We start from the raw sequence: 19,370 nt of genomic DNA, 5'->3' as shown, positions 1-19,370 counted from the left end.
TCTAACTGTTCTTGTGTTAATAAGAAATTCTCACTTCCGTATTCATCAATAACTAAATTAACGTTAAATTGTTCTGTATTTTGTGAAAACACTGTTCTGATGGCGTTTTCAAGTACTTCTTTGTCATGTATAAAAACCCTCACGTGCTGGTACATTATATAATATTTACTGTATCTTTAAAATCAAAGATCTCACATTCAGATTTATCACAAGCTCTTCTCCACGTATGTCAATTAAGCGATTAAGGTGGTCTGTGAGCTTAAAATGTATTCGTGTTAACATATTATTGTGACACCGCAGATACACAGGATTAGTTGGTTCTTGCACGATTAAACTTCCAGGGGAAACTTGTGGTGTAAATGTATATAAAATATATCCTTGTTGAGCCTGATTTGATCTTCCGAGATCTATTTGATAGCTGCCATCGACTACGTCACAAACCAGATTGACCACAATCGTGCTGGTTATATTAACGATTCCCGGAGATACATGTCTGCCGCCGCCATGTGGATCATTATTATGTCTGAGAACAGTTGGAGGTGGTGCAAGTTTTTTCCACGCATCGAGTATTTTAGGGAAGTTTTCGTTGATAATTCTGTCTATTTTATCCTTTTTATATTTTGGTACTATAAATTCGAGATTACCCGGTCCTTCATACTCTTTTTCTGATATTGTATAATGATCAAGAAATGGTCTTCTAGGACGGGGGGAAGGAAATAGCATGTTTAAGTGCTGCTTCAACAAAAATATCATTAATATAATTAAGATCTGATCCTACTTGATTTAGATGCTGTATTGACTCAATAATTTGTTGTTTAATATCCTCAGAATAATGTTGCGATAACAATGAAAACAGATTTTGTATTTTGTCAATTGATTGCTGGATCTCAAAATTAATGGGATGAGAATACAGTCTAAAAACATTCATGTAGGTTGTATCATCACTGAAATTATAAACCCGATACGCATCACCGGCTCTATTCCATGGAAATTTTTCTCTATATTCTGGAGTTGTTATAAATTTTGCTTCGTCCGTGAGAAAATCATTTAATTTCGGTTCTGGTGGTCCTTCATACACCGGGGGAACATCCGGCCAACCTAGTACGGATCTTATCATGGATTGATAAATATCAACGACGTAATCAGGAGAATGTATCTCAACCGTCGAAGATAGCGTCGGTTCATGAACGTTAATTGATATTTTTGCTTCTTTTCCGGTTATTGATTTTATTCTACGTTGAAATTCCTCGTTGATATCTTCAATCTCATAACTACCAGTGGGTATTCCAACATCTATCCAGTCAGGAGTACCATCTGGTTTGTTCTTGTTAGCAAATACGAGCGAATTATTTGCTGGTGTACCACGAAATGATTTTGATCTGATATTTGGCCAGCTGTAATATACTCGTAACTGAGCTAATGCTATTTCTTTTACTGGAATTGCAGTAGGAAAATTAATACTAAATTCAGGATCAGATGAACTTACCGAGATCATCGTTATCTTTGGCGGAGTTGTGTTAGTCACGATCTGCTGGAGTAATTCTGTCATTATTAATAATTGTATCTTTAATACCGATACCTTCATGATATATTTTAGTTATCATTGAAAACTCGAAATCAGATATAATTCCATCACTGAGACTCGTTGATAACAACGATGATAATTTCGAGTATGCTACCGTCGCTGTGTGTAATTTTATTATGTAATCGGATAATTTTTTGTTCGTGCAAGTACATATTCTTTTTGCGATGATATTAAACACACCTGCAATAGTTGTTGCTGCTGAAATACATATAGTTACGGCTACTGGTGCCATCATTGTCACAGCTGATAATATTACACCGGTTCCAGCAACAAGAGCGGATACTGAATAAACAATCACATCAACGATAACTAATCGTCGTCGATATTTTTTACTTTTACTGTATATTGTTCGACTTGATCTTTCAACGCTGCCTGCCATTCACGCACTTGATTGTACCTGTATTGTGCACCGTCCATATATTTTTATGCGGTAACCAATTGAGGTGTTTCAGCTACAAATTCCAAACACCACCAGTAAGATGTTGCGGTTAATTTCTTATCATCTGCTTCCAGAATAAATGTTTCTTCAGTTCCGCTATTTAATATAACAGATACAACCCCGGAAAACCTATCGGTTGAATGACGCCACGGAAACGTTGTAAATATTTCAAACTTTGCAGCACTAAACACAGACAACCTGTACACGCCAGTGACTGTTGCGGTATATTTGATAGTTTTATTTTGCTGCGACCATGTTGCAAATCCCGATGATACTGTGTATACGATGTTTGTAATATGTCCGGGAGTTATTCCGGCTGGAATTTTAATCAAATTGGTTTTATTAACGATCTCAGGAATCCCCGCTACGATGTCTTGCTGTGTTCGTTTGATCGTGTCGATGTTCGTATTGATATCAGAGAGATTTATGTCAACGGAGTGCGGAGTGCCGATGAATTCTTCTGCGGTTCTTTGATCGTTTCTGCGAAATCTTGCAAAAGCGCCCACGTGAACATCATACTCAGCCCGCAGCGTGGATAGTTTTCCATTTACGTTGTCGACGTATTTTTTTGTTGCTGCGTCTTCGTCGGATGTTGGATCTCTTAAAACTACTATTTTATTTCCGTTCATGCTGAGTTCACCCGTCATTGTGTCGCCGGTGTTTCTCACACGATTAGCAACGCTTCTTGCAATTTCATCTCTGATGGTTGTAAATGATATACTTGAATCCCTGATTCTGCCGCCGTCAGTAAACACAGGAATATTATCCGTAACTGCACCGAGTACTCGTCGAACTATATCATTCCATCTGATATTGCTCGTTTTTAGTTTACAATATCGATCTTGAAAAATAACAAGCTCATCTGGGTCAACTCCAGCCAGGTTCATGATATCAGCAAGTTCATCTTTAGTCGCATACTTCGACAGATCAACATCGCCGGATTTTCTCTTAACGCGGGAAGATCCTCTTCCGTAAATATCAACCATTATAATAAGACCTGTTGTTTAAAACGCTTTACGTGCAACGAATCGGTTGCTTGTATAATCATGCACGACTTTATGTGGTGGTTTGGATGATTTTGCTATAGCGTTAAGTACATTAATTACTTCACGTCCGCATATTGGCGGATCTGTCATTGTTTGTGTGGGTAGCGTTGAATACCAAACTTGCGCGTGAAGTGGTGCAACATACTTGATAAATTCAATGGGTGGAGCTAACCAGTATGAATCAAAATAAAAGATTCCACGTGGATCAACCGCGTATGATACCCAATGAGTACCGGGTCCTGAATTAGAGTCAAGATTAATGATACCTGTTTCGAGTTTGTTTGGTTGTTTCGGTAATTGATCTCGCATAAAATCATCTCTGAAGTTTTTCATTTTTAATCGTTTAGCAGCATCAAGTAAATCAAAATTTGATGCTGGAGCATCTAACGAAGTGATCCTGGAAGCCTAAGACCTCTTCCCCAACGAGATCCCGGTAATCTTAGGCCGAGTCCCTTTTTTTGTACCCTTTTCCTGTTGCTTTCTTTAGAGCAATTCCAGCAGCGGTTCCAACAGCACCTAATGCGGCTGCTTTTGCTACGGCAGGTGCTGCTGCGGCAATTAATGCTGAACTAGCCGCGAGAAGTGGAAAAATACCGCCTGTTTAAATTGAGTCTTTAACCGCACCCGCAGAGAGATTAAGTTTGACGCCTGTCTTTGATTGTTTAGCGCTGTTGAAATGTTTAAGTTGACGTTCTGATAATGATAGTTTATTTTGACCGCCCGTGATCTGATCTCGCTTTAGTGATATTTTCATTCCGCAGTATTTTGCTGAATTTGATTGAAGGTTTTTAATCTGACCAGGAGTCAGACTTACACTAACGTGATGATATGGCATTTTATGATAAATACTTACCACGCTCCAAATAATGATTAAAGATTTTCCACTGGTGCAACAACGACTCTCATTCGACCACTACCACCTTCAAGCAACATGGCTTTATCGCTGAGTATAACCACGATTGCTGTATAATGAACACCACCTGTATTTAACATTGCTTTAAGATGTATATCAACGACAGATTGTTTTGATGATCAAGATGCTCCAGTGAAATATAATAAATCGGATACAAAGTTCTGAAATCATGCTGTGATATTTGCAACCCAGTATCAACATTTTGATCACGTCCCATGAATGACATCAAACGATGATATACACGTCCTATATGATTTTGTTCATAATTTAGTTGTATGTTCTCTGTTGGTTCTTGTCCGTTTATCCGTAACGAAATATTTATGATACCTACTTTATGAAATATCGTATGATTACGTTCTTGATTACCTAAACGATCGATGTTCTGAAACGCAATAAAAATATGCCGTGGTACAGAAACACCTTGTTGTGATGCTATATGCCATTTAAACTGACCGTTAACGTCAGTTTGTATACTATCCGTGCTTGTTGTTAACCATGACAACAAGGATTTACCACCTGTGTCCATGAAAGAAATCAACTTTTGTTCTTCTGCGATCGTTGGAGTCATTACCGGCATCCACAGTGAAAGTTTCGATAATACTACTTTACCAGCATCACCAGCAGGTCTCCACAGAGCATCGCTATCATCAACCTTTCTTACAAGAACAACCGTGTGTCTAGATCCAAAAATAACCTTTCTAACATTTCTACAAAATCCAAAAATATGCGATAGTGGGATTGTACATGAAAAACTTCTATTGTCTTCTAGCAACATATTTCTACGCATTGCAAATCCCAAGTTGAAATTTGGGATAGCATCATGAACAAACGCCCACACATCAGCATCAGCGTTATTGGCAAAATTTCTTGGTCGTCTTATATTATACGCATCGCTTTCAGGGTGACCAGAATTATCTTTCAAAAACATCATTGTGGGACCTGCTGATCTTGTATAATCATCAGAATATCTTGCTAGACCAATTATTGTTGTAGCAACGTCGACATTATTCTGAATTGATTCAATATTTTTTCCATCGATCATATATGTGGCGCTATCAAATAATGCCATGATCCCGTTGTTGACAAAGCCAATTTTTACTTCATTTGCGTAATTAGCATTGTTTGTTCTTACAATTGTACCTTCTACCTCAATAAAAGCCTCAGCGGGTAGAAAATATCTACTTGTGTCATGAACTTATAGTTCAATCCTTCCTCCACGTTGATCTGGTGTTCGTGCGTCATAAGAATAAAACTGATAATCACGTACCGATTCATCTTTAAGGACAGGTGCTTCCATATCAAATGCTTCGTCCGATACGCACTTGAACATTTTATTTTAATTATTTCCGTCTAACACGTTGATTACCGCGTTCGGGAAGTTCCACTTCGGGAAGTTCCACTTCCTGATATCAAACTTGAGATATTATTTCCCGAGTCACCGAGTCTTTGATCTGCTAACGCTGCCAGTTTTTGATTTGCAGCTTGATTTATTGTTTTACTTACGTCTGCGGGCATAATTTCAGTACTTGGTAATTTTACTGGTTGTGATCTTCGTCGCATTAATCGTGCTAGTCTATCTTTGATCGCCGAGAACATCTTACCAGCATCATTGACAATTGCACCAGGAGTTTTTTCACGAACAATATCAATAGCTTTCATCGATAATTGTTTTGCAACAGGTGCTACTTTTGGAGCTATCCTTGTAAATAATCCCCGTACAACATCACCAAGTCCATCTCCGTAAATTGCTGCATAGAATGGTAATCGTGAGTTTACCGCTCTGACCTGTACAGATTTACGATGATTATTGTGTACTATCATCTTATTTTATTTACCATTTATCTAACAACTAGTCACTATAATCATCAACAAGTTCATAGATAAGTTTTCTGTAAACGCCGATATCCATGATACCACCTTGAAATAATCGCCGACAAATATATGCTGCTTCATTGGTTATTTCTGGTGAGTTATTTCCGGCACGTTTTCCCCCTATGAGAACTTCTAACCGCGACACATCATTAAGGATATTATTGAGACAAACAAAATTATTTTTCGGCTGTGTCAGAATATTTAGATCACTTCCAATTGCTCCTTCTTCTTCCTCGCTTATTGTTCTGAGAGACTGTGATACTTTTGATTCTTTTTTTTTTTACAAGATGCATGTTTATTTTTCTGCGATAATCATTATATACGTCATCATTAGAATAAGCTCTATCTTTATTGTAATATATACGATATATACATTTATACCAGATTTCGGGATCACTAATACGAGCGGAACTATATTCAGGTTTTAAAAATTCTTCTTTTTTTTACTTTACTTTCTGCTGCATGTTTTGATAACGTATCAATATCTCTAATTTCTCTTATGAATCTGATACTCCCCTTGGTAAATTTATTGCTCAGCATAATCATTTCCCTTTCATCATATTCCTCTTCTTCTGGTTTTATTAATTCACGATCTTTCATATCACCTATCTCAGTACGAAGTTTTCCAATACCTTCAAGTATTTCCTCACCAATGGGTGGAGGTTGAGCTGCAGCTATATAAGTTGGAAGATCTCGTAAAATCTTTTTTGTTTGTTTGGTTCTTCTTGCTATTTTTTCAGTCTGCGCTGCAATTTGTTCTAATACTGGAAGAATACCCTTTTTCCTCTTCTCATCTTCGTCCTTAATATCTCCCCCATATAGTTTTTTCAACAGCCGCCGCAGCTTTCTTAGTAGCTGCAGTGACAGGTTTAATTAGTTTTTTAGTGTCTCTTCGTACTCAACTTGTGATTGTTGCTGCGCTTGCAAGTTTTTTCTGAATGAGTCTCTGACAGGAAGAAATTTTTTGATTGCTTCTAATCGTTCTCGAGCTATCCTTGCAGTATGAGATTCCGGATGTGCCATTTTATTATAACATAATAATTTGATTATAGCAGCAGAGAGGGTGGGGGACCTCGCGAGGACGTAACTGAGTAAAGCGCGTACATAATAAACTAGAAAAAAATCACCAACGACAATGGAGTAATATTAATTAGAGAAATTCCGGAGAGATTTTCTTAGTAAAGTGTCGATGTTTTTTAAAATCTGTCGACGCTTTTTTATTTTTCGATCATTTGTAGGAAGGCTTATTTCGGTTTTTGGACGCTTCCAAAATTGGTCTGTTCACCCTCTCTGCTGCTATTTCAACTGATTTTACCTAGATTCCATTATTGCAGTTACAAAAGAGTACAAAATATTAGATCTGCTGCCACATAAACAAGATGTTTGTTTTTTAAACTTCACTAGAAAATATCACTTGAAAACATTTCTATACTAGCTCATAACAACCCCTTTTTAGACAAGATGTTTAGTTAGTTCCTTTGGAATTAAATGTGAATCTATTGATGAAGTTTTGAAAAGTTTACAAATTAAATTGCTTCCGATGCCACTTAATTAACTGTTAACTATTTATACCTACCATCGTTATTCTAATAGAAGCTGTCCTTCTAATAACACCAGTTCTCCCACAAAATGAATTCCCACCTTACTGAGGTTTGTTCATCAGTATATATCCATTATGGTATGTCCAAATAATTAAAACAGTAGTAATCCAGACTTTCCAACCCTTATGACTTTGCTATAGGTCTTACTTTAATTACCCGTAAAATGCGGACTTTCAGAACAAAAGTACCAATTACTGAAGTACAATTGTTGGAAGTAAAATCCTGATAATGGTTTGTCTGTATTTAATTCAGGTCCAAATTTTATATTAGATTCAGTGGAAATGGTCAGGAAACCAGACTAACTTTACCAGAGTTTGTGATGGAAAATGTCTGCATTATCAAACATTTGGTTTTTTGGGGATCGGTAATAGCATCCAACAAGTGAACTGTCTTGACGAAAGGGACAATAAATCTCTTAACAGTTTCAGTAGCGCAGAAGAATAAAATGGAATGTTCAGATTCTTTGGGAGAAAAGCTGGAAGGGCGACAATTCTTTTAGTGGATATGTTTGGATTTGAGTATATCACATGGTGGGAAAGATGACTGCCATCGCCACTGCTTTTTTTCTTTTAGAAAAGGATTACGTAAGATTGAGGGATATCGAGAAGCCATAGGGATTAAGATTTACAAAACTTTACAAACTTATGAATTGAATATGATGTTAAACATCACATTGGTCTCAACTGACATTTTTGGACTTTTAAATGCATGTATTCCATCTTGACAATAGCAGTGGATGATATTTTATTACACGTTTCTGAAAACTGGTTCAGCTTACAGGGGAAAGAAAATTGACTGCCTTACTGAGTCTGTCTTGTTATGGTTGGTAATAAATGGATCTAGAATGATCAAAACAACGTTATTTAGAAGCATTTAATTTAAACAGTGATGTAAGCTATTCAAAACCCCTTCTCCCCACTTCTGGAAATTGCACCGCCCCTGTGACATCTTTCAGAATAACTGCAGTATTTGTATTACGATAACAAAATCTGTACTCGTGTATGTTGGAACTTAATACAATACTTCATTTGTAATAAGTACATATGAGTACATATAAAGTCATTTGTTGAAAATATATGGTGTATAGACGAGGGGCACATATGCCTTAAGTTGTTGTTGTTGTTGTAGGGTTTAACGCCATTTTTCAGCACAAGATAGGCTATACATGGCGGCCAGTATAGCTGATGGAGGAAGAATGCTGGAAAACCCAGGGAAAAACTACCGACCCACGAGAAGCTACTGGCAGGCTTTCCCACGTACCTACGCTAGCCGAGCCTTGGACTCGAACCCACGCAGACAGAGGTGAGATAGCAATGATCCGGAACGGTAAGCGCTTTAGACCACTCGGCCACTCGGGGCCCCTAGGCCTTAAGTAACAGATTGATTATTTATTAACATCAAAACGTTGCCGTTCGATTATTTGTTTGCTGCTGATAAAACATGATCATAGCTATACATTGACAATGAACTGACATTTAATTGAATTTATGAGTGAGCCCAGTGGTTCTTTCCAACCATATTTGCGTACAGCAAAGTGGTCTAGAGTTACCTCTGACTCAACCCACCCCATATTTGATGTTTTGACGTTTAGGCTTTTGTTTTTAAAAATGGATTACGTAAGATTGAGAGATATCAAGACGCCTTAGGGATTAAGATTTTTAACACTTTACAAACTTATGAGATGAATATGATGTTTACCATCACATTGGTCTTGAATGACACTTTTGGACTAATAGCAACTTACACACATGGTACCATGCATGTGAGTGGATTTATTTAGGAAACTTGCACTTAAATATTAACAATCACTTTCTGGGTTCGGTACAGCATTCCATAGTTAGGATTGCAGATTTATGTTTTTAATGTTTGTTTGCGTACTCTGTATTTGTTTCACACTTTTTGTTATCTGGCCTTGACCATACAGCACTTATGGAATTCAACAGCTTTGTACTGCTCTCCTTTGTTATCACACGTTACTCATGATCCACAACAACAGGCTATGAAATTATAGATGGAATGTTGGTATGTAGTGAATTTTGCAATGTACCGAACTGTGGTAAAGTGGATACTAGCAAAAAGATCACATTTCAGCGTTTTCTTCTTTCAACCCATATTGCTATACATTGGCATTTTTGTCATGTGGTCCATAGTAGTAATGCATTATATTTGGAATTACTTTGTCAAGGTACATTACATTGGAGGACAGCTGTGTTCCATCTGTTTCTGATCTAAAGATAATGTCTAAATCTTCTATCATATAATATTTAGACTTAATAGGAATTATATATTTGTCATAATTTATGTGTGCAATGTATTATGAAAGCAGTTTCATAAAGGGGTACTGGCTTTGCAGTATTTGCCATTATTATTACTTGACAAGTATACTTGGTGTTTTCGTCAGATTTTATTAAGAGCACATTTTCAATATTAAAACAATTCAAAAATGCATTTACTGATTCAATTTTCAAACTGTTGTTTACATATTGATGTTTAAAGTTTAAAAACAAAAGTTGGTATATTTTCTATTAAAACGCATGACTGTTAATTGCAAAAGTTTGTTTTGTGTTGGTGCAATTGATATCAATACCTGCATGAACTAGATTTTGTCTGGGGCTAAACACACTGTTACTGGTCTCGGTCAAGGAGGTTTTCTAAATGCATCAACTACTGCTTTTTAAGTGTTCATATAAAATATCATGGGGTGAAGTTATCTTTGATTTCTTGATAGAAGGCAAAGTTGACAAATTTCAACAAGTTACTAACTTCGTCTGGTAGTGTGTAGGATGAACATCAATATAATTATGTATTAATCATTTTCCCATATCAATACAAGATATGAAGAATCTATACAAAATGATATTTACCCCATACAAGGTGCATTGAGCATCAGCATTCATGAATACTTCTCAGTTCTTTACCTTTTTATTCTTTAATTGAGAGCACAGATGAGACGGTCACAGCAGTCGTGCAGTCATTTATCTGGTAAAAAAGAAAAACTAATGACTCTGCCAGTTCCATGTCTTTCTGTTTTAGAGACTTTAAACTCGAGCTTTTCCTTCTTCTATTTGAAAATAAATTATTAACCACGTTTGTTTGCTGAGAGAACAGCTTATTTTAGATTTTGTCTCTGGCTAATTACAAGTCCTGTGATCTACAAGTCAAACCGAAATTAAAGGCTTTCACTTCCACGAAATGTGAACACCTTATGAGCAAACTCTGAACCAAAGATGTGAATTCTGTGTCTAATCAAGTTTTTGGCTGACAGCGGAATAGGATTGCACTACAGTTGTGGTGTTGACTTGACATCTATTATCAAACACAGATTGTCATTTTTGTGAGCAAAAAATGGAAAACTGTGGACAACATTGTCAACAACAAATCCCTGTTTATTAAAAACTAACAAATTTACACAAAGTGACGGACACACAGTTTAAAATTTGTCTCCTTGAAAACTCCATGCTAATTGTATTGATCCTGTAAACACATTCATTCGTGTATATCGGCATGAAATGATAGCTCCAAACTTATTTCCCCATGTACTACTTATGTACTGTACAGATTATTTAATAACCCCTTTTTCTCAGTTTATTTGTTGAAGAGTTGGGATACTATTAATTCCTGTGTCTCATACAGGGAATAAGCTTCATTAAGTTTCAGTTGTTTCCTGCACTGGAACATATATTAACCACCCAAGCTTAACGAAATATTTCACCATGCAGCACAATGGAAGTACAGTCTACAAATTTAAACCAAGTATGGAAAAAGACAGAACCTTTGCATAAAAGTGGTTATTAAATGATGAATGATGTACTTCATTATACATGGGGAATGTGTTTTGAATAACACCTTGATGCTGAAGGTGCAAACAGGATTGAATAATTAGCATTGAATCAGCATGGGGTGGGTGGAAGTTGTAGATGAGTATATGTGCATGCGAAAGCAGTCTCAAATGAAATCTCGGTTTAAAGAATAAAATGGCAAATGACTAATAAGTATTCATGACTGCTGAAGATCAAATGAAATTATATATGGTAAGTATCATTTCATATCAATTCTTTACTGGCAACATTAAAAGTATCGTTATGGAAAAGTATCGATGAATTGTTTGACTCATAGTACTAGTGAATTGGAAACAGGGTTTTTGTGGGATGGGGTGGACATATAGAACCTACTGCCAATCTTTGCCTTTTTGCATACAGTGTTGTATATTAGATGCTAGATAATTCTTTTCTCACATTATGTCCTATATCCAGAAATCTTCACTGATGTTCTTACTCTCTTTGTGTGCATTTTCATTGGGAAAGTACATTCCCATCCAGTACTGTGTTGGCATTAGTTATGACAAAAGCTGCTAAAGACAATAAACCCTGCAAAATAGAAGCTAATACCCCTTTTATAGCAACATGTTTATCAACCAAACTATTCAAGGTTTCTGTTGATTTGCTATGTTGAAATTTTCAGCTCTTCGTATATTTGAAGTTGATGGTACACAATGGCAAGATTTAATTCATTTGAAGGTTAATTCAGTGATAAAGGGGCTAAATTTATGTCAATACACAGTTCAACATTTAATCAATAAATTGTTATCTTAAAGAGAAATGTAAATAAGAAGGATGTGGAATTTAGTACAGTAAATCATGTTAGATAATTAGTGAACTCAAGATCCAGAACAGAAAGTTTGGTTGTTATAGGACACTCTTTGTGTTCCTAGATGTAACACTTGCATATATTTAAGACCCTCCTTAAACATGAGCAAGCACAACAATAGCACACAGTAATTTGTTATGCCATGAGAGTAACAAAGCTTATAAAATGTGTTAACATTATTGATACTCATTTTATGTGAACATTTGATTTCTTGATCAACAGATATAATCAAGCACCTGCTAATTGAGATTCTGAATTGAGTAATAAGACTTGTTTTATTGAAAGCTTTCCACCAACTTCACTTGGTGAGGATGTACAATGGCAGGTTTCAGTTTTAGGTGGTGATTCTAATGGATACAATGCAGTTCCATTGCTGTAGGACTGCTTCTGATCTATTGATTATGAAGATAAACAACTTCAGAGTCTCAGCAGTTACATATAGTTCCAGTGGATACAATAGTGCCATGGTTGTAAGACTGCTTCCACTCTGCTGATTATGAAGATAAACAACTATACTGTCTTGGCAGCTAAATGCATATTACATAATGCCATAATGGGGTTTGGTTGAGATGCCAGCCCACAGCCAGTGGGTTTTGTGGAAGGGTGGTTAATACTTACTGGTGTAGGCTTATAAGGGTGGGGGTGGGGGCAGTTAAATTTTCCAGTCTCTAATTTTGTTTAGAGGGCCCATTGATTTTCTGCAGCATTGGGTATTTTCCATGTGAACTGGCCAAAGGAAATTTATGTTATGTTGACCACTATGTTTGATCAGTTGATAATGAAGATAAATATTTTATATTCATTCATTTAAAGCCATTTATCACAAAGGTTTGTTGAAAGAGGCAGAAAAGGGATCTAACTTTGCTATGTTAATTTAAAAACTGACCATTATAAAAAGGAAACTTTTTACCTTCTGATAGTACCAAAGTGGGGTATTGCCTCTCTGTGTGAAAATCCTGGAGAAATCACTGCACTACAAAGAACAAAGCGCACTACAAAGAACAAAGCATGAGGACCTTTAAGTGGTCTTTATTGTTAATGGTTTTGCCATGTACCAAAACAATTTCACTGACAATTTTTCCTTTGCTTTTTATTTTCAGAAGTTGTAGTGAAGTCTAAACAAGCATATCAAAAGGCCTACGATTTAGCTAAAGCAGAAATGGCTTCAAATCACCCTATACGGCTTGGACTGGCCCTCAACTTCTCTGTATTTTTCTATGAAATTATGAATAGTCCAGAGGAAGCATGTGCTCTTGCTAAAAAGGTAGGATATATATTCTTTCTTTTGAATAGAATGACATGCGTCACTTTATAACTATGGTGTAACAAGAAATGTTTGGTGTCTTTGAACAGTTTGATGTGCATCACTTTAAGGTGGTGATAGCCTGAACAACAGAAACAACTTGTGTTTAACAGTCGTATCTTTTTTGCATTGTCACTAGTTTCAAAGATAGTTTATCAATCACTGGCATCTCACCTCTGTCTATTTTTGTTCAAGTTTCAGGTTCTGCCAATGTAGGTATGTGAGAAAGCTTACCAGTAGCTTCCTGTGAGTCATTGGTTCTTACTGGGGTTTTCTGGGTTCTTCTTCCACCAGTTATAATGGCTGTCATCTATAGCCTATCATATGCTGATAAAGGGCATTCAGTGCAAATCAAAAATTAGTGTCTACTAAAAACCTTCATACAAAATGTGTACATACCAAAAGTCTGTTACCAATCTCTCTTTTGACCAGTTTTAACAAATGTTACAAGAATTTGTGACATTTGTTTACACTGGTCAAAAGAGAGATGGGTAGATGTTTTTGGTCAGATGTATAGAGTTTTGTTGACATTTTCTTTCACTTGGAAGCTATGTGATGGCACATCTTGGTCTACACACAGTTTTTGTTCTACTGATTACTTATAACCAACTAGATAGACCCAGCACTGCTGTCACACAGTGTGATGGCAGATCTTGGTCTATACAGTCTGCAGTTGGATCCAGCTAGAATGCGAGGAGTATATACGATACTTTTATCTGAGAATATCATGCTTAATGAAGCTTGTGTGTTTTGTTTTCAGGCCTTTGATGATGCTATTGCTGAATTAGACTCTTTAAATGAAGAATCTTACAAAGACAGTACATTGATAATGCAGCTCCTCAGAGATAATCTCACAGTAAGTAACATGGATGCCTAGTATAGGATATTTGTCTCCCCTTCAAAGCACACGTGAGACACAGAGCAATATAAACCTTTTTTAAAACATGCAGCCTGTGGCTATTGCATATATATGATCGTCTGCCAAAATCTTGCTACATAGAAAGTATAACTGTTTATACCTCTAAGTCTCGGAGAGTTGGAGTTATTTGACTTGCATCAAGGATTTGCTGAATGTGTGACAATTATCACCTTTCTGATTGCATCATTATATATTGGACTCTTCCATTATAATGTTGTCCATGGCAGCTGTAAAGCATACTACTTTATAGTGAGGCTAAATTATAATGATGTATGATACAATACTCTCTCATTATAATGCTGTCCATGCATTGTAAAGTATACTGCCTTATGGTGATATCACATGATGATGATGATAATAAGATTTTGGGGTCCCCATCCCTAGACATGTAAAGATTTTATCGCAAAAATGATTGCTTTGATACGGTGGAAAACAAAATTAGTTTTATAAATTTTGTTTCATGGATACGTTATCTTTTATTGTATTAAAAAAGTGGTAATAGTTTTCTTACGTGGTACAAGAATGTTAATGTTAAACAAGTTCTTATTATGAGGCAGAAGATCAGCTGCCGACAAAAACTATTTCATTCATCAAACTCACTGTAAATATAGGCTGTATTTTAATGAATGATTGTGTTATTGGATTGAAAAAGCTATAATCATGTTACACCATTTGTTATTTTTAATTGGAATATTTTACTTCTTTTCTTTTCTGTTCAGAAGGATAGGAGTAATGTGCAGACATAAATCAACAAACTATAATATTGAACATTGTTAAAAACTATTCTTTTCAATAACATAATTCAACAGGATTTAAAAAAGATAATGTGGTTTATTAGAAGTCAGCTATTTGGCATTTATTACTAGACTCTGTTTATTGTCAACTATCCCAGTGGCTAATAAGAAGGGGAAAATAGTCCAATTTAGCATGGAATAAATATCAGTCTCAATGTAAAGGGAAGATTTGCTTGCTTGCTCTTGTACATACACACAGTACAATGAAGGGTCCAAATGCCAGTTATGCTTGAAATGCACTTGAAAAGCAATGACATGGTTTAAATGATCAGGATTGATAAAAGTATGGTTCCAAGCATGTAATATACATTAAAGATAACAAAAGAATAAAGGAAAACAATCCTACAATCAGGTTTCCACCTTAAGATTGGGATATTTAACAGCAATGATTCTGTGTCTGCCAGTGTAAATTGGGGCAACCAATTGTGCCAATTAATATGGCAGAATCATCCATACCACATTATAATATATCTGCTCTTGCTTGCACTTAACGGGATCCATGGCTATACCTCTTTACAACAGGAATGGTGTTGTAATGAAGAATTTCATACTGTGGGAATGCTGTACACAGTTTTGTAACCAGTGAATAGTTATGTCCACCGAGTCAGTGGGGGGATTGTAAATGTAGCCTGATTACAGCTATTCGGAAAATGGAGAAGGGGCGATCATATTGGGTATGAATGTATGTATGAATAGGGTTCAACAGCACATCAATAAATTCCTGACATTCTTGCCAAGTAGGTTTGGGTATTCATATGAATAGCGTGCAAAACAAAGATACAAACAAGAAAGGCTCAGATCTTTAAAACGCATATTTTTATATAAATCTCTTTAAAGGTAATGGACTTGAAGGTGAACATCTTCATGGGACCCATCCCCCCAAAAAAAGATCAATTTATATTTAAAAAAACTTCATTAATTGCAACGTAAAACATGCAGGATTTCACATCAGACCTAGTCTACAACATGGGGGGTGTGTGTGCTCAAATTGGATGTGTTCCTTAAAGATACATGGAGGACTGCAAATGTTTACCTTTGGATCCTAATTGTAGAACTGCGGTGCACGGCTCTCATGTGTAGAAATTTTATAGTGGCAGAAGTCTCATCTTAAGTGGGAAGGGTGGGTGTGGTGTCACTGTTATAAGACAGTATCTATTGTTGTGTGGATAGCAGATAATGAACTAAGCTTTACCCTATTCATTACAAGTTGCTAAGATCGAAATAAAAACTTAAGTATATATGAATACATTTTGGTTTAAACAGGTGCTTCTGATGTGCAAGTGGTTGCCATAGAGGGTTTGATACTTAAATTACACTTGCAGTTGAAACAGCTTGTTTGCTTCTCCACCTCCCCTCAGAGTGAAATACTATTACAGATTCTAGAAATAAAACATTTTACAGTCTTGATACAAAAGACTAGTCTCTAAACATTTTAAACACATAACTCTATATGAAAACCCTAAATCAATCTACTTGTAATTTGTATTTGTAATTTGGCATTTTAGTTGTAAACATATTCAAGTTTTTAACTAGGTCTTACAAAACAATATGTAACATACTGAGTTTTGACTGTATTTTCTTCTCCATTTCAGTTGTGGACATCTGATACCCAGGCAGAGGAACAAAATGAGCAAGAAGTTGGTGGAGACAACTAGAGGAGCAACACCGTGTATTCGTCATCCCTTGATACAACAAATAACGGCCAACTACCACTAGTCATGTACTTTTCCATCTGTCTGGAATAAAAACAACAGCTAGAAATAATTTGTCAGATAACAGAAGAAGCATTTTGCTGTTGTTGGTTTGAGGGAAAATTGTACAACTTTTGATATTTAATCATAACTTTTGTCATTGCTGATCATTGTGATTTAGCTTCGTGTGAATTGACTGCTGGCTGTATCATCGAGCTGTATTCACTGTATAAACTGAATCTATCTGAATATTAAATTGCCACTTCATGGAAGTTTAATGTTCAAGATGTCTTTTTGGTATGTTGGCAGAGGGATGAATTTGATTGATTAGTTGAACTGTGTGAAAGTGGAGACATTATTGACAGAAAAATAAGTATGGAGTCATTTCTCAAGACTGCCGATTTGGTTATAAAGAAATAACCTTGTGATGAAAAGAAGTGTATATTGGACGATACAAGTGAAAGTAACTTCACGATGACTCTTGAATATTGGTGGAACAGAGCTTCATTCGTCTTTTTTTTCTCAATTTTTTTAAAACCAATATTGACAATACAATTTATGTTTATGCCATTGTGTAGTGGTACTACTCATTAATCTAAGCTTTGAAAGAGAAATTTAATTCAGTTCTTTACTAAACTATATGCGGATCATTACCAACATAACTTCTTTTCGATTGACATGCAGTAAGCCTTAATAGTAGTTTTATTTGTTCTTTGTGTCCAATACAAGTGTATCTTCTATAAAATAATAGGTACAGATTTGTTAATTGTATTTGTGTGTCCCTTTTATCCTTATTACCCCTACCTCTGCTGCTACAATTTCTAATTAATTTCATTTAGCCCATAGCTTCTATTTTAGAATTGCCAAAAATGTGAATTCTTTTTAATTACAATGTACTCCAGTACGTAATATCTTTCCCAAGTGCCATTGTACTGATGCTTGTCAACATTTGCTGTATCTGTAATGTAAATTGTGCCTCATATGGTGTGAAATCCCGTATTATTTGTGTTTTGTTTTTTTTTTAAAATTGATATTTAAGCCTTCTGTATGTCTGTCAGAGTTATTAATAAACCACAAGCAAACCACCACATGAGCAGAAATATTCTTTACCAGAATGAAATTTGTGAAGTTGTGTTACCCTTTCAGAGGGCTATAAATAAGACTTACACTACCTGTTTAAGTAAAAACTGGCTTTTTTCTGTCACTCCTTTCACAGCTGAATCATATTAGTGACTGCTTGCCTTAATGTCCTAAGCTAATTTATTTTCATAATTCAAGTAATACTGCAGTTTTTCATATGTAACTCTGAAACTGTTTACAACAGAATTGAAAGCCTTCCAGTTAATTTTTGTCTAACCACATGACAAGACCAGCAGTTGCTTTTCTAGTAGAGGTAGCACATGCATATTATGATTTTGGTTAAAGTGTTTCTTTGCAAATATTTCCAAAAACCTTTGATTGATTTTCATTATACTTGGCATGAATCATTATGAAGCTAAACAATTCAGAGACCTGCATATTCACCCTATGACCTTGGGATCAAGGATGGCAATCGTAGATAATTTATTACAGTTTTGGTTACAATTTTTAGTTTTTTTAATCTGTTTACATTTCTTAAACCCTTTTAAAAAATTTCATTCTTCTGATTAATAATTATGAAGCTAAGACAGTTCATCATTCAGCATGAGCATATGCCTTACATGTCAATTTCTTGATGGATTTTATTCATGCATGGGATGTTTCATTATGAAACCAAGGCAGTTCATTCAGTAACATAATTGCTTTCACCTTTGATCCTAGAGTCAGTATCATGGCCATTGACTTTGGGTTTGGATTTGGATTAAAGTTTAATTGTTCATATTTCTTCAATGCCTTGATGGAGTTTGTTCATACTTTGGGTTGCTCATTTTGAAGTTAAGACAGTTCATTCCAAAAAAATGGTTTCTTGTAGGATATTGGGATCAAGATTTGTTATTTGACAAAATAATTTACTCTAAGGTTCTGCTTAAAGTTTTTACACATTGTAACTAGTCTGCAGAAATGTTATAGAACAGAACAGCAATTTTAATATCCAATTTTATATGTATAATGTGGTAATATGATTTTTTACCGAGTCGATCCATCAACCATGCTGTGAGGCAGATTATATTTTAGATAATTGCTCAGCTCTTTATTTAAACAAGCAAGTGGTATAAATTGCACTCAGCTCGTTTTGGATTGGGGGTGGGGTGGTAAGTTATAATCAAGTATGAAAAAGTGGCAAATATTTATTGATATAAATTTTAAAATGTGGCTTTTGTCCTTTTTTTTTGAGGCGACATTGTTTAGATAATGTAATAGACTTTTAATTAGCATGAATAGCTTAAATTGTACTGTGTTCAAACTTTGGAACATCACCTTGGCTTTGAAAAATGATATGGTACAATATGATGTTCCAGGACATTTCATGACTGGGTCCAACAGGTCTTTTTTTATTCACCTTCTGAATCAGATAAACCTGCTAGTATGGGTCATTTGAAAGCAGTAGTTGTGAATCATATTTTGCGTAGACCTTGACACC

At 35.6% G+C, this 19,370-nt stretch overlaps 1 protein-coding gene across 1 annotated transcript; it reads left to right on the top strand.

The window, feature by feature from the left end:
• The first annotated feature begins 13,208 nt into the window (after positions 1 to 13,208).
• LOC149787117 (14-3-3 protein zeta-like) lies at positions 13,209 to 17,571 on the top strand. Its single transcript, XM_089977629.1, has 3 exons — positions 13,209 to 13,367; positions 14,167 to 14,262; positions 16,712 to 17,571. Exons 1-3 carry the CDS (start codon positions 13,263 to 13,265, stop codon positions 16,772 to 16,774), a joined length of 264 nt encoding a protein of 87 aa, XP_089833755.1. The 5' UTR covers positions 13,209 to 13,262; the 3' UTR covers positions 16,775 to 17,571.
• The last annotated feature ends 1,799 nt before the right edge of the window (positions 17,572 to 19,370 follow it).

This window comes from Sinohyriopsis cumingii, chromosome 12 (genome assembly GCF_028554795.1).
Source record: "Sinohyriopsis cumingii isolate HCF-2022 chromosome 12, ASM2855479v2, whole genome shotgun sequence".
NCBI classification, from domain to species: Eukaryota; Metazoa; Mollusca; class Bivalvia; order Unionida; family Unionidae; genus Sinohyriopsis; species Sinohyriopsis cumingii.
The sequence above is the reverse complement of the archived record's forward strand: the minus strand, read 5'-3'. Positions and strand labels throughout refer to the sequence as shown.